At 49.3% G+C, this 12000-nt stretch overlaps 1 protein-coding gene across 6 annotated transcripts in view; it reads left to right on the top strand.

Moving 5' to 3' along the window:
• The window catches only part of PDE4B (phosphodiesterase 4B), a 196000-nt gene that overhangs the window by 160885 nt on the left and 23115 nt on the right, over positions 1-12000 (top strand). For 5 of the 6 annotated variants that reach the window (XM_074831796.1, XM_074831797.1, XM_074831799.1 and 2 more), the window contains one exon: positions 7393-7505. In XM_074831796.1, the coding sequence (XP_074687897.1) occupies positions 7393-7505 (113 nt within the window). Of the gene's footprint in view, positions 1-7392; positions 7506-7583; positions 7719-12000 lie in introns of those variants that run through there. The other variant, XM_074831801.1, reaches the window with a different exon arrangement.

Here is a 12000-nt window from a genome sequence, read left to right as displayed (position 1 = left end):
GATCTATGTGACTTTTATCTAAGCCATGACCACATGAGTACCTCTTTGAATCATGCAGGCCACCCTTCCTTCTTTTCCTTCTTCTCCTCCTCCTTCTTTAACTTCTTCTTGTTCTCTTCCTCCTCCTTCTTCTTCTTCTACTTCTCCTCCTCCTCCTCCTCTTTCTTCTTCTTCTTCTACTTCTTTTTCTTCTCCTTCTTCTCCTTCTCCTTCTTCTTCTTCTTCTTCTTCTTCTTCTTCTTCTTCTTCTTCTTCTACTACTTCTTTTTCTTCTTCTCCTTCTCCTTTCTTTTTCTCTCCTCTAACCTGCATCTGGACTTAAAATCCAACAGGTCTCAGCTGAAGCACAGCTGAGCTCAGCTGGTGGATCAGCCTTTTGTGGCTCAGATAGTATGTGAGGATCCCTCAGAGAGGGCTTTTGCCAGCTTGCTTGGATATAAGCTCTTAGTCGTTAGTAGTCAAGGGCTGAGAAATGTAAATGAAGCCTTCAGTAAATATTAATGATATCTCTAGCACTCACAAAATAATAATCTGTCATTCACATGATTAACTAGAGGATCTCCCTTCTCTTAATCTTTTTTGTCATCTCTAATAATGACAACAATTATGATAATCTATAATAAATATAGTATGTTTTATAATTAAAAATAGCTTGTCTCAAAGTCCTCTGATGAATTCTAAGTGATAAAGACTCATAATGTATATTGTTCCGATTTTTAAGAAATGTCCATATCTGAACGTGCTTTCATTTTATTTTTTTTTACTTTTTAAATTATTTTAAATATCTCTAAATAAGCAAAATATTCGAATGTGCCTCAAACCTTTGGGACAGGGGTTGTGTCCTGTGGATTCACACTGAGAATTACGTACATTTTAAAATTGCACCCTTAATGTTATTTTCGAGTTAGGAGCCTGGGAATGTGCTTTCAAACATTTCCTAAAGCAGAGTTTTCAGTGCCTGCAAGCGGTTTCATGCACCAGGATAAACATTTACATGTTCCCATACAAGGACACGAGGACTTCAAAAGCCCCAGCTCACCTAAGAGCCGTAGTTCACCAAATCTACTCCTTATTGACCGTTTCTTTCCCTGTCACTAGTGGGAGTTTGGAATCATTTTCTTCTGTAATACTTCTGTTTTAATCTTTTGTTTCTTACAAGTGTTTGTCTGCTTCAGGTTTTGCTGAATTTTATCAGTTTGTTAAGCATTCAGGGAACATTTCAGTGCCTGCCCATTGCCACGTTGTACGTACTGGATTTGGGAACAGATCCAGTATTAAAGCCTTTCCAAGGCAAAAGTGAGCAACTCCTCTTACTAATTTTACTTTTAAATGAATGGATTCGATCCCAAGTCTGAATTGTTGTTGAGGTCGGGTTAAGATAGAGAGATAATATTTTTATTAAATCAACTGGCAATCACTGGGAAATGGGCACTTTGGTGACCTCAGTGGCCGTCCCTTGAGTCTCGGATGAATTGCTGCTACGAAGGCAGGCTGGAGCTGAGCTCAGAGTGCTTGTGGGAGGGACAGTCTTGAACGCTGAAGAAGTTTATAATTATAAATAGCTGCAATTTATTGCAGCCAGGATGCAATTAAAAGTAAATAACCCAGAAGATGTCTTACTGGCACTGTAAACAAGTGGCTTTGCATGGGGAATAGGACATTCTGTGTTAAAGTTGGGAAGGCTGCTGTGCCGTGCTTTTTAACCTTCACTGTAAAAGTTTCTCTTTGAATTTTTTGACAGCCCTTGTTGGTAGAGACTATTAGGGGGTTTCTGAGTCTTAAACTGAGTCTTAAACATGCCTAAGGTTTACGAGCAAAGTTACAATCCATTAGAAGTAACTATTTCTTTCCTTTGCAGAATTAGGAATTAAGTCCTTTACCAGTACAGTCAGTCCATAATTTGATCTTTAAGAGTTGAGGAGAACTGGATTTGTAAAGATGTCTGCAAATATTTGTGTTCGACATTTCTTGCCTGCCAAATGGGACAATTTGTTCACAAGATAGAAACCCGTTTGCAATATTAGCCTGCTAGATCATGGAAAACTTAGTTAATTGGCACCTGCAATATTCTACTGAGCAAAGAAGAGAACAGCAACTCCTCTCCAACTTTTTTTAACTCACCTGTTTGGGATCTGGCATTTTGGCCGCTCTTAAAATGTTTTAGCCTTTACACTTTCTGCCAGAAGCAAGACATGGTATGTCTTAATGTATTTATTTAAAGGGGCCTAGGGTGGCAAGAGAGAATCGCGAGGGGATCAGGAGAGAGAAAAACCTCACTTTAAATTTTGGTGTTTGGTTCTAGTTTCAAAATGTTTCATAACTTGGTTCATCTCCTGCGCCAGTCGAGGGCAAAGCCACCATTTCTAGGGTCTCTGCCCCCCCATCCTGCCTTACTGCCTCGTGGGGCTCGGTGCATTCGGGTAACAGGATGGGGACAGCAAGTTTGTGGGTTAAAAGAGGAACCAGACCGTGCGGCTGCAGCCGCAGATAACATTGGCCCCATGCTCAGAGATCCCCGGGCCAGCGCGGGGGCTCGCACGCCCAGCCAAGCAGTGGCCACCGCGTCAGGCAAGAGCTTGTCACGTTAAGTAAGCCCCCTTCTCATCTGTGGCACGTCGTGGTCTGTCTGATGAAGTGCATACTTATCTCACGCCCAGATCATACTTATTACCACTCTCAGAAAAGAGGAGGATCTCCAAACCCTTTCATTTTTCAAGTATTCAAGAAGCAAAAAAGCCTGGAGTCCATATTCATTAGCAGCTCTCGCTGTGAGAAAACGATAGCACGGCCCAAATGGGAAAAAGCTTCTAAAAATGGGCTGCTAAGTCACTTCTCCTGTGAGAGATGCTGTACGTTCTGTCATCTTACAGAGATGAAAAAGAAATAGATGGGAAAAAATACCAAAAATGCAGTTGTTGCAAAATACCGACACAGAAGAGAATTGCGTTTCAGTACGTTAGAGCGTTCTAAGTGCCAACGGAAAAATATGACACGGCATGGCTGCTTCAGAAGGCTCGGCCCGTCTGTCCGCTGATGGACTGGCAGCAAGTGAGGTCTTGTGACAAAATGTCACCTCAGTTCCTGCTAAAGTGCTGCCGGGATCAAAACTCGTGCACAAACACCATGCACTGTTTGAAAACCGAAACGAACTCCTTTTATTAATTAATTCTTTATTCTGTCTCAGAAGTGATTTCACCTAGAGCACTAGAAAAAATGACGGAAATGCCGGTTATAATTTTACGGGTAAGGGCTTGGTTATGCAACACCCAAATATAAACTGAAACATGATACAGTTGAAGATGCATCATATAGTATTCCAGGAGACCAGATCCAGAAATTGCAGGAGTGTTTCCGTAAGTGACCATGTGCATCAGCTGTACCAGGAAGGTTATCGAAGTCTGTGAGTGGGGATGGTTGAGGAGCGTTTCTGGCAGAGGGTGTTGCGCTCCTGATGTCAGCAGGACGCTCACACTGGATTCAGGGAAAGAACATGTCATGGAGCAGCTAAACTTGTGTTTACTGTTTATGTGAATCCCTGCAGGGACACTGGATACCCCCGCTCAGTGAGAGAATCCCCATGCGCTTCATCTTGCTCCTCTGACACTTCTTTTTCTTCTTCCCCTGCTTGTGTAGGGTTCCTCTGTTCTCCCACTTGCATGTTAACCCTGCCATTGCTTCCAGTCCCCAGGTTTCATTTCAACCTCCATTTTAACTTGCTATTTAACCCTACCATCGCTTGCAGTCCCCGTCGCTTCCAGGGCATCAGGAAGGGAGGAGCTGCTGCTTCTCAGGGGGTCTGTGTTGAGTTCTGCTATAAAGTGTATTTTCGCTTATCGATATCAAAATGTACTGTTAATTTTAAAATACTCAAATGTGATTTATGTGGTATATATACATGAATATTGACAATTAAGAAAGTTAGAAAATCTATGTTACTCCCTTTTAAGGTCATTCCCACATTAAGTTATTACATTCAGAGAGCAACTTCTAATTGGCATCGTATCTGACTGTTATTTTTGGATAGCTGTGTATCTTCCAGCATTTCACTAGGGACTTGGAGTATGTGTTTTAATTTTACATGCTGTTTTTCAAAAACACCTGGTGCAAATTTAGCCTTCTCTGCGGAATCGGAGCCAGTGCTTCCACAATTTCTTTGTAAATAGTCACAAGTTAACAGACAGGGAGTTAGCAGAGTTGCACAAACCCAAGGAGGGCTGGTTTGATAGGAATTGGGGTTTCCATGTTGATTAGTCTCAGACTAGGTCACTTAGGAAGTGGCTAAGAAGACAGTTACCAAGTTTCTAAGAAGGGTTGAGCTCAGGCTGTCTTCCTCCTGTTGAAGAGGATAGCGTCTTTTCTTCTCCTTGGCTGTCTAATTTCTTGAAACTCCTAAGAACGTGGTTCTTTGACGTACTTGCTGGCCAAGCAAGTACAACTCAGCAGCGGGTGCAGAAATAACTGAGGAGCAAGGAGGGCAAGGAGGGGTGGAGAGACTGAAAGACGAAGAAGGAGGCACACCATCAGGGCCTCATTTCACCAGACTCCTTTGCTCAAGAAAATGAGGGGGGGGGTAGAAATTGGGTTAGTCAAACCCAAAAGACTTAAGTCTACCAGACCCAAGGATGCAGGTGATGGATCTCTCCCTGGGTCTGAAGACCCTGTGGGCAGGCCAGTGGAAATGTGTCAGAAAAAGCAAGTTCTGAAAGAAAATGTTAACAGTGCTTTTATATGGAAATACACTTCTTCTAGACTGGGCACTAAATAGCTTTTGAACAGTAGCAGAATTTACCTTTTTTTTCCCTTAAAACGATACTTAGCAGATACTTAGCAAGAGCTGTTTACTATCCTTTACTGTATCTTTGCCATTGAAATGACTAGAGAGATTTTAAGTGGCAGTTTTCAAAACATCTGCATTTAAATCGTTAATCTATTGTCCTCCAAATGATTTTGTTGAAAAGGTCTAAGTAAGTGATAATGCTCTTATTTTTACATGAGTAAACTCGGCTTCAGCCTGAAGGGATCCCCACTGGTCCCAGGCTTCCTTCAGGTCGCCTCACTGAAATGGAGCAGAAAGGCAGCTCGCACTGCAGGACACCGGTGGGAAGGAGGGATCATTTTGCACAACAGTCCTGCTAAAAATTCTAAACCAACATTTAGAATGTATAAAACGTTATATATTTATCTCATCCTTTAAAAACTAAAACTTTAAAGAAATTTGGAGCTGGCAGTAGCCCAGTACCAAACCCTCTTCCTCCGTACCTCAGCCCTGAAGTTTCCTAATTCATATTGTTCTCCTTAATATGTAATATCTTTCCCTGTTTTTTTTTTTTTCCTTTTATTACACAAAACTCAGATAACAAAGGGAATAGCCTGGACGCTTCCTCAGTTCTGGGGAAAAGAAGGCCTTCAATATGGAGTGTAGATTTCTGTTCTTGGTCTGGCATTGCTCGAATTGTTATTGGATGCAAAGGCTTGAAATGAAGTGATAGAGGCAGCGGGTCCTGCAACAAACCCCCACCCTGGGCAAGGCTGGAGATCCCCAAAAGGGCTGAGTTAGGGTCTGGTGCCTCAGGCTTTCTCCGCTGGGAGCCTATTCCTTCTCCTGCTGTGGGCACGCACACAGGCTGTGGTTCTGCTCACTGAGAACTCTTCGAGCAGGGGAACACGTTACAGTAACATTCATTATTTAAACATACGCTCAGCTCCTCTTCAGTTTGTCTGAGATGATTTTTTCCTATTCCTAAAATCATGATTTAGCCTGTGTTAGTTTTATCAATGCAAACATTTTCTGTTGCAAGGAATTTGAGCCCTTCCAGGTCAACTAATTTACATGATAAAGTAGTTGATAGAGAATATGCACGTTAGAAAGGAAAATACGCCCAAGTTCTGTGTGTTTTGGCTATTTCCACCTGCTTTTTGATATATGTATCACAGAAGTATGCAGGAACGAGATTACTTGCCATGTTTGGAGCTGTGTGAGCACAGAAAAAACATTGAACTTTCAGTGCCACAAAGATTCAGATTGACCAAATCTTTGAAATGTGTCTGTGCCACATGCTCTTTGGAACTTCAAACACTGAACGTACGGTCTCTATACGGTACCGGTTAATGGTACTTCACGGATGTGGTGAATGATGAAGAGGAGCAGCGACCTGTAGGAAGACAGAGAGGGCCTGGGGTGCTGTTCCTTCCCCCATGGGGGGCCGTGGAGGGTGACACCCCATTTAGTCCCAGCGAGCGTTTGGTGGGGAGGGCAGAGGCATGCACAGACGGGGCACATGTCTATCCAAATTGTGCGCTGTACAGCAGAGACCTCGCTGAGTGTATCTCATAGCAATCCTCACCTCTGATGTCACTGTTACCTGCTCAGCCAGTGCCATTAGAAATGCTGAATCCATTAAGTTTGACAGATTTATGGGGTAAGCATATGTCACCGGTATTATGAGAAGCGGTTACATTCATGGGGAGATTTTATGATTCACTGTATCCACTTGTGTAAACCTTAACTTTGACGCCGAGAGCCGCTCAGGAGCACGTTGTCCTGCTGGCAGGGTCAAGGAGTAGAGCTCGGTGGGAGCAGGGGCTGGGGACTTGGGGAGCAGGGCTGGAGAGGCTGGGGGGTGCAGGGCCTGCTGGGGGGCACGGGACACCGGGGAGTGGGACCAGCAGGGCGCGGGGCTGCTGGTCAAGGCTGGGAGGGAGCAAGGCCAGAGGAGCTGGGGGGCCAGGGCTGCTGGAGAGCGGGGCTGGTGAGGTTGGGGAGCAGAGCTGGTGGGGACAGGGCTGTCAGGGGACAGGGCTGTTGGGGGGACACGGCTGTTGGGATCAGGGCTGTTGGGGGACAGGGCTGTCGGGGGGGCAGGACTGCTGGGGAGCAGGGCTGCTGGGGCAGGGGAACGGAGGGGACAGGACTGTTGGGGGACAGGACTGCTGAGGAGCAGGGCAGTTGGGACGGGGGAGCAGGAGCAGGCAGGGCTGCTGGGGAGCAGGAGCAGACGCGCGCCGGGCCGGGGCTGGCTCAGCACCAGCATCCTGGGGGCGGCCCGGGCCCCCCGCAGCAGCCGGAGGGGGGGGGGGGGGGTGTGCGGGTGTCCCAGCGCTCCCAACACCGCAGCCCGGCCCTGCCCTGCCCGAGGGGGGGGGTGGGGGGGGCGGCCGCTTCCCCGTCCCGCGGGGGGGGGCAGGACGGGCGGCGGGGCCGGGGCGGGCCGAGGCGGGCGGCGGGGCCGGGCGGGGATTTGCTCTCCCGGCGGCTCCAGGAGCGCAGCGGCGGCCGCATGATGAGGGAGCGGTGCGGGACCTCCGGAGGGGCTGGCGGCGGCTCGACCGGGCCCGGCGGGGAGAGGCGGCCCCCCCGGCAGCCCGACTACATGTCCGTGTGCCTCTTCGCAGAGGAGCCCTACCAGAAACTGGCCATGGAGACGCTGGAGGAGCTGGACTGGTGCCTGGATCAGCTGGAGACCATCCAGACCTACCGCTCCGTCAGCGAGATGGCATCCAACAAGGTGAGCCGGGCGGCGGGGGGTGCGGAGCGGGGGGATGCGGAGCGGGCAGATGATACGGAGTGGGGATGCGGAGCAGTGGTGCGGAGCGAGTAGATGCGGAGTGGGGATGCGGAACGGTGGTGCGGAGCGAGTGTGCGGAGCGGAGATGCGGAGCGACGGTGCGGAGTGGGGATGCGGAGCGGCGGTGCAGAGCGAGGGAATCCGGAGCGAGAGGTGCGAGGTGGGGGTGCGGAGCGGCGCGGGGCACGGCAGCCGTTTGCCCGGGGCGTCTGTACGGGAGAGCAGCTCCGGGTTCCTCCCGGGAGGGGGGTGCGGGTTCCCCCGCAGAGGCACGGTCAGAAAAACGGGGGTGGGGGAAAACGGGCTCGGCTCGGGCCCCCCTGGGCAGAACAAGGGGGTTCAGTTACCGCCGGACCCTTCGGAGCCGGTTACCGGGGGCACGGCGAGAGCGGTCACATTTCACAAATTATCGCTTCCAGAAGTCAATTCTCTTCCTTGTTGTCCGTCCCTAAGAGTCTCGGCATTGTGGTGCGGTGTTTTATTGCTGTTTTGTCTTTTCGGTAAGCGTTTCATTTTGGTTTTAACGTGATGGGCTGGCTCGACACCACTTGCCGAAGGGGGGGGAGCCCGGAGAGGAGCTGCTCGCCCGCCCTCCCGGGACCTTTATTTTTTTTAAAATTTTTTTTTTAGTTTTTAATGCGCGAAAGGACAATTTTGAGTTTTTTTCTACGAGGTGTTAAAGTGAGAAAAGGACTCTGGGCTAAAAGTGAGCAAAGCAGGAGCGGGGGGGGGGAGCGCACGGAGAAGCACCGGGAGGAAGACAAGCGAACCGCGGGGGTGAAGGCCCTTCTCCGGGCCACTGAAGCCGATGGTCCTTGCCCCCCCCATAGGGCTCCCCAGCCCCTGTCCTGCCCCGTCACAGCATCGCAGATGAATTTCGCTTCAGCATCTCCCCAGGGCAGACCTTGACCTTGGCCGGGGTGGGTGCTGCGGGACGGGAGCCGCTCCCTGCCCCGGGGCCGCGCTCGGCTGCCGGCGGAGCCTGCACCCCCCCACCGGGACATCCTGCTCCCCATCCCCCTACCTCGGGTTGTTTTTTGTTTGTTTGTTTGTTTTTTCCAAGCGTAGTTTCTGCACCCAGGACTTTAATGCAGCGGTGTGCGAGGGGGCGGGTCGCCCGGTCCTAGGCTGAGCTTTGGGGTGGCTTTGGGATGAGGGCTGGGGCCACTGCATCCTCACCTTTGGCTAGTTGCCGTGGTCAAAGCCAGGTCTGAGTTGTACTGCACGAACCCGTTGTTGGTTTTTTGGGTTTTTTTCCCCAATTGGAAATTAATGAAATCAGACGTGCTGAATCATAAACCGATTTTATGGAAAAAGTTGAGCGGAGAAATCCCGTGTTGTTTCAGCTTCCTCCTCTGTTAGCGATTACCACGACGTGCAGGGGCAAAGGAAGCAATAAAAGTTTTATAGACCGAGCTTTCAAGAAAGGAATATAATTTTTTTTTTTTGGTTTATGTTGAGGGAAGCCAGGGTGAAAGTTGAGAAAGGATTAGTCTGCAGAGAAGGCTGCACCTCCAATGCAAACGCTGATGCCCTTCGTTTTAAGATTATTTTTTCTTTTCACCGAGTGCCAAATCTGGACTCTGAAGGTGAAAGACTAACTAAATTGCTTATTGCAGTAATTAAAAGTTATCACTTTTGCAAATGGCTTACAGCTGGGTTGAGCAAAAGATTCCTGAAACTGTTCTTTCACAACCAGTTTCTGAAATTTCTGTGTTTTTTTGGTCAACTTCCAGTATCATTTCATCTGTGAAAGAAAAGCATAAAATGGCCTCACACCCCACTTTCCTTTCCTCATTGGCGGTAAATACTGACACGAATGAGTTTGGGGGTTGGTGGCTTTTGGGGTTTGGCAGATGCAGGATCTGCAGTGTGATAGAAGCCGTTGGGTTGCAGATGTGCATCTTCGGTCCTTAATTGGTCAGGTTTCCCCTTCCTGAGTATCCCTTGGCTTAGAGGCATTTAAATTTGTCCCCAGTAAATAGCCAAACAGTCAGATGTTTTGAAAACAGGATGCTTGAGCTCCACGTTATTCAAGAAAAACGGAAAGAGAAACAGCAGAAGATAGGAAGAAAGCAAACGGACTCAGCACGCTCCCAAGCGCCAGCGCAGTCCAAACAGTGACCTATCTCGCCGACCTCCGCTCTCGCCGGTTCCTGGCCCCACGCCACCCCAGCCAAACTACGTCATTTGCGACTGATAGTAGGCATGGCACAGCTGTTGCAAGTGTGACTCGAATTTCCTGTCTCCTTCCTGACAGACGTAGTTTAGAAAATCCAGAGTTGCAACAGCGGCAGGCAGAGAAGGGAGGATCTCGGCATACGTGTGCACAGGGTGATCCTCCGAAGTCCTGCACCAAAAAGGAGTCGCTGGGGGGAAACGCCATGCGGGACGGCATCCTGGCTTTAAGCTGATGGTTTGGGGAAAAACATCAGTTCAAACATGTGCGTATACTTTTTTAAGATGTGAGTTAATTAGAGGAGAAGTGAGGAAGCGAGCAGCTAATCTTACGGTCGAGCCTGATTGCACTGACGTCAGCGCGAGCCAGGGGAGCACTGCCGCTCGCCCCGTGGGACCCCGCGGTCCCACGCGCGGGGATGGGACACAAAACTGGCAAAGAGGGGGGGACTCTGTTCCCCAGCTGCACTGCCAGCGGCCATGAGCCCTGACACACGGCCAGAGCAGCGCCTCATCCGCAGACCAGCCCGAGTCCCTTGCTGCTTCAGCTTCAAAAGAACAACCGTGCACCGTGCCCATAACTTTCTGAATTAGAGAAAAAAGCTCCCTGGAAAAACTCCCTGGTTGCAACCGACACAAAGGGAATTTATTTTCCTAACATTATACTAACCTTTTGCTGTGAGCAGAGTATGGCACTGCAGCTTTGCAACAGAACAAAATTACCTGTACAGTTCTGTAGGCTCTCAGTGCTGCCTGCAGAAGCAGACCACACATATTTACAGTATTGTAACATATATATTCTTTTTTTTTCTGCGTTTATCACCCTGTCCAGCTTCCAGCTCGGGCGACTGCTGTGTCTCAGAAGGATTTGCGAGTCACGGGAGTGCTGATAAAGAAGGGGGTGTTTTCTCTCTTGGTGTAAAGTTTGGCATTAGGCAGCTGTCCGCAGCCTCGCTTGTCCAGCAGACAGAAGCGCAGGACCCCCTCGGCTCTATTACCTAATATAGCGTTTGGGACCGGGGGCAGGACATGCTCCGTGCATCCCCGAATCGTAAAAAGGAGCAAGTATTTTTCCCAGCTGAAATGCTGGTCTTGTTTTTATGGGGCCATAATGTCACAGAAACGAGGGATGGAGAAAGTGTATTATTTCTTAAGAGCCAGGATGCAGCCCTGGTCACGTGTAAAATCTGAATGGACTTAAGCAGCACCTTTTCTTAAATCGGATCAGTCTTGTTTAGAGCTTTTTGCAGTCCATCCAGTAAGTAAATGGACAGACAACGTAATGTGTGGTCTGTGGGGATATTCTAATTTTGAGTAGAGTGTTGTCATCAGGGTGCCTTGCCTTCTGCTCTCACAACTTTCAGAACCCTCTTCTCTCCCCAGACTGCTCCCTGGGGGACCCTTCCCTGCCAGCGCTGCCCGGGCAGCTGCAAACACTGCAGAGGAAATCCTTAAATATTTCAACTCTTAAATTCTCCCTTAGTCCCAAGCGCTGAATAACGCAACTCAAGTCTTGCCACCCAGGGCCACGGTACCAGCCAGCGGCTCGGGGCAGCAGCATGGCAGGGCTCCGGACTCCTATCTTGGTTTCTTGTGAGCCAGAAGCCGCTAAGATAAACATAATGATTTCGTTTTGCTTGTATTTCAAAGGGCATTTCGGTCAGAAAAGAGGAGCAAGGCCGCACCTAGCTTTCAGGAGACAGTGGCTAAATAAACATCTGGACACTAATGTAAACTCCTGGGGTCCGTGGTGGAGGTCGAGCGCGGCGCGGGGCCAAGTGCCAGCGGTGTATGTGCCGGACTGCACAGCCTCCGCGCTGGCTCGCCTGTCTTCTGCCAGTCCGTCAGCCCTGAATCTTGTCCTCTTCCTACGTGCTGTTTCCCTTAAGTGGTGCCGAGCTGTTTAGTCTTTCTCTTGCTTTTGCTGTAACTTCCTTTGTTTAATATGCTTTAAAATAGCCGAGTGCCGCACAAAGAGAGGCTTGTTCGCTTGTGCAGCAGCCAGCGAAACAAAGACTTCCACGTCTCCTGTTTTTACAAGCCGGGATGAATCACCGAGCTCCGCACGCGGTTCCCCAGCCGCACGCCGGTATTCCCCTCGCCCGGGGGACTTGTTACGGAAATGGGGAGCCGGGACCGAGCGCCGGGAGAGCTCTCGGAGCTGCTCCTTGGTCCGCAGCGGTCCCTGCAGAGCCCTAACCCACCTTGTGCCCATCGTGGTGGTGTTGGGTTTGAGGGGTTTGATGTCGGCGCACAC

This window comes from Strix aluco, chromosome 8 (genome assembly GCF_031877795.1).
Source record: "Strix aluco isolate bStrAlu1 chromosome 8, bStrAlu1.hap1, whole genome shotgun sequence".
NCBI classification, from domain to species: Eukaryota; Metazoa; Chordata; class Aves; order Strigiformes; family Strigidae; genus Strix; species Strix aluco.
Note: the sequence above shows the minus strand (reverse complement) of the source record. Positions and strands in the feature narration are given on the sequence as shown.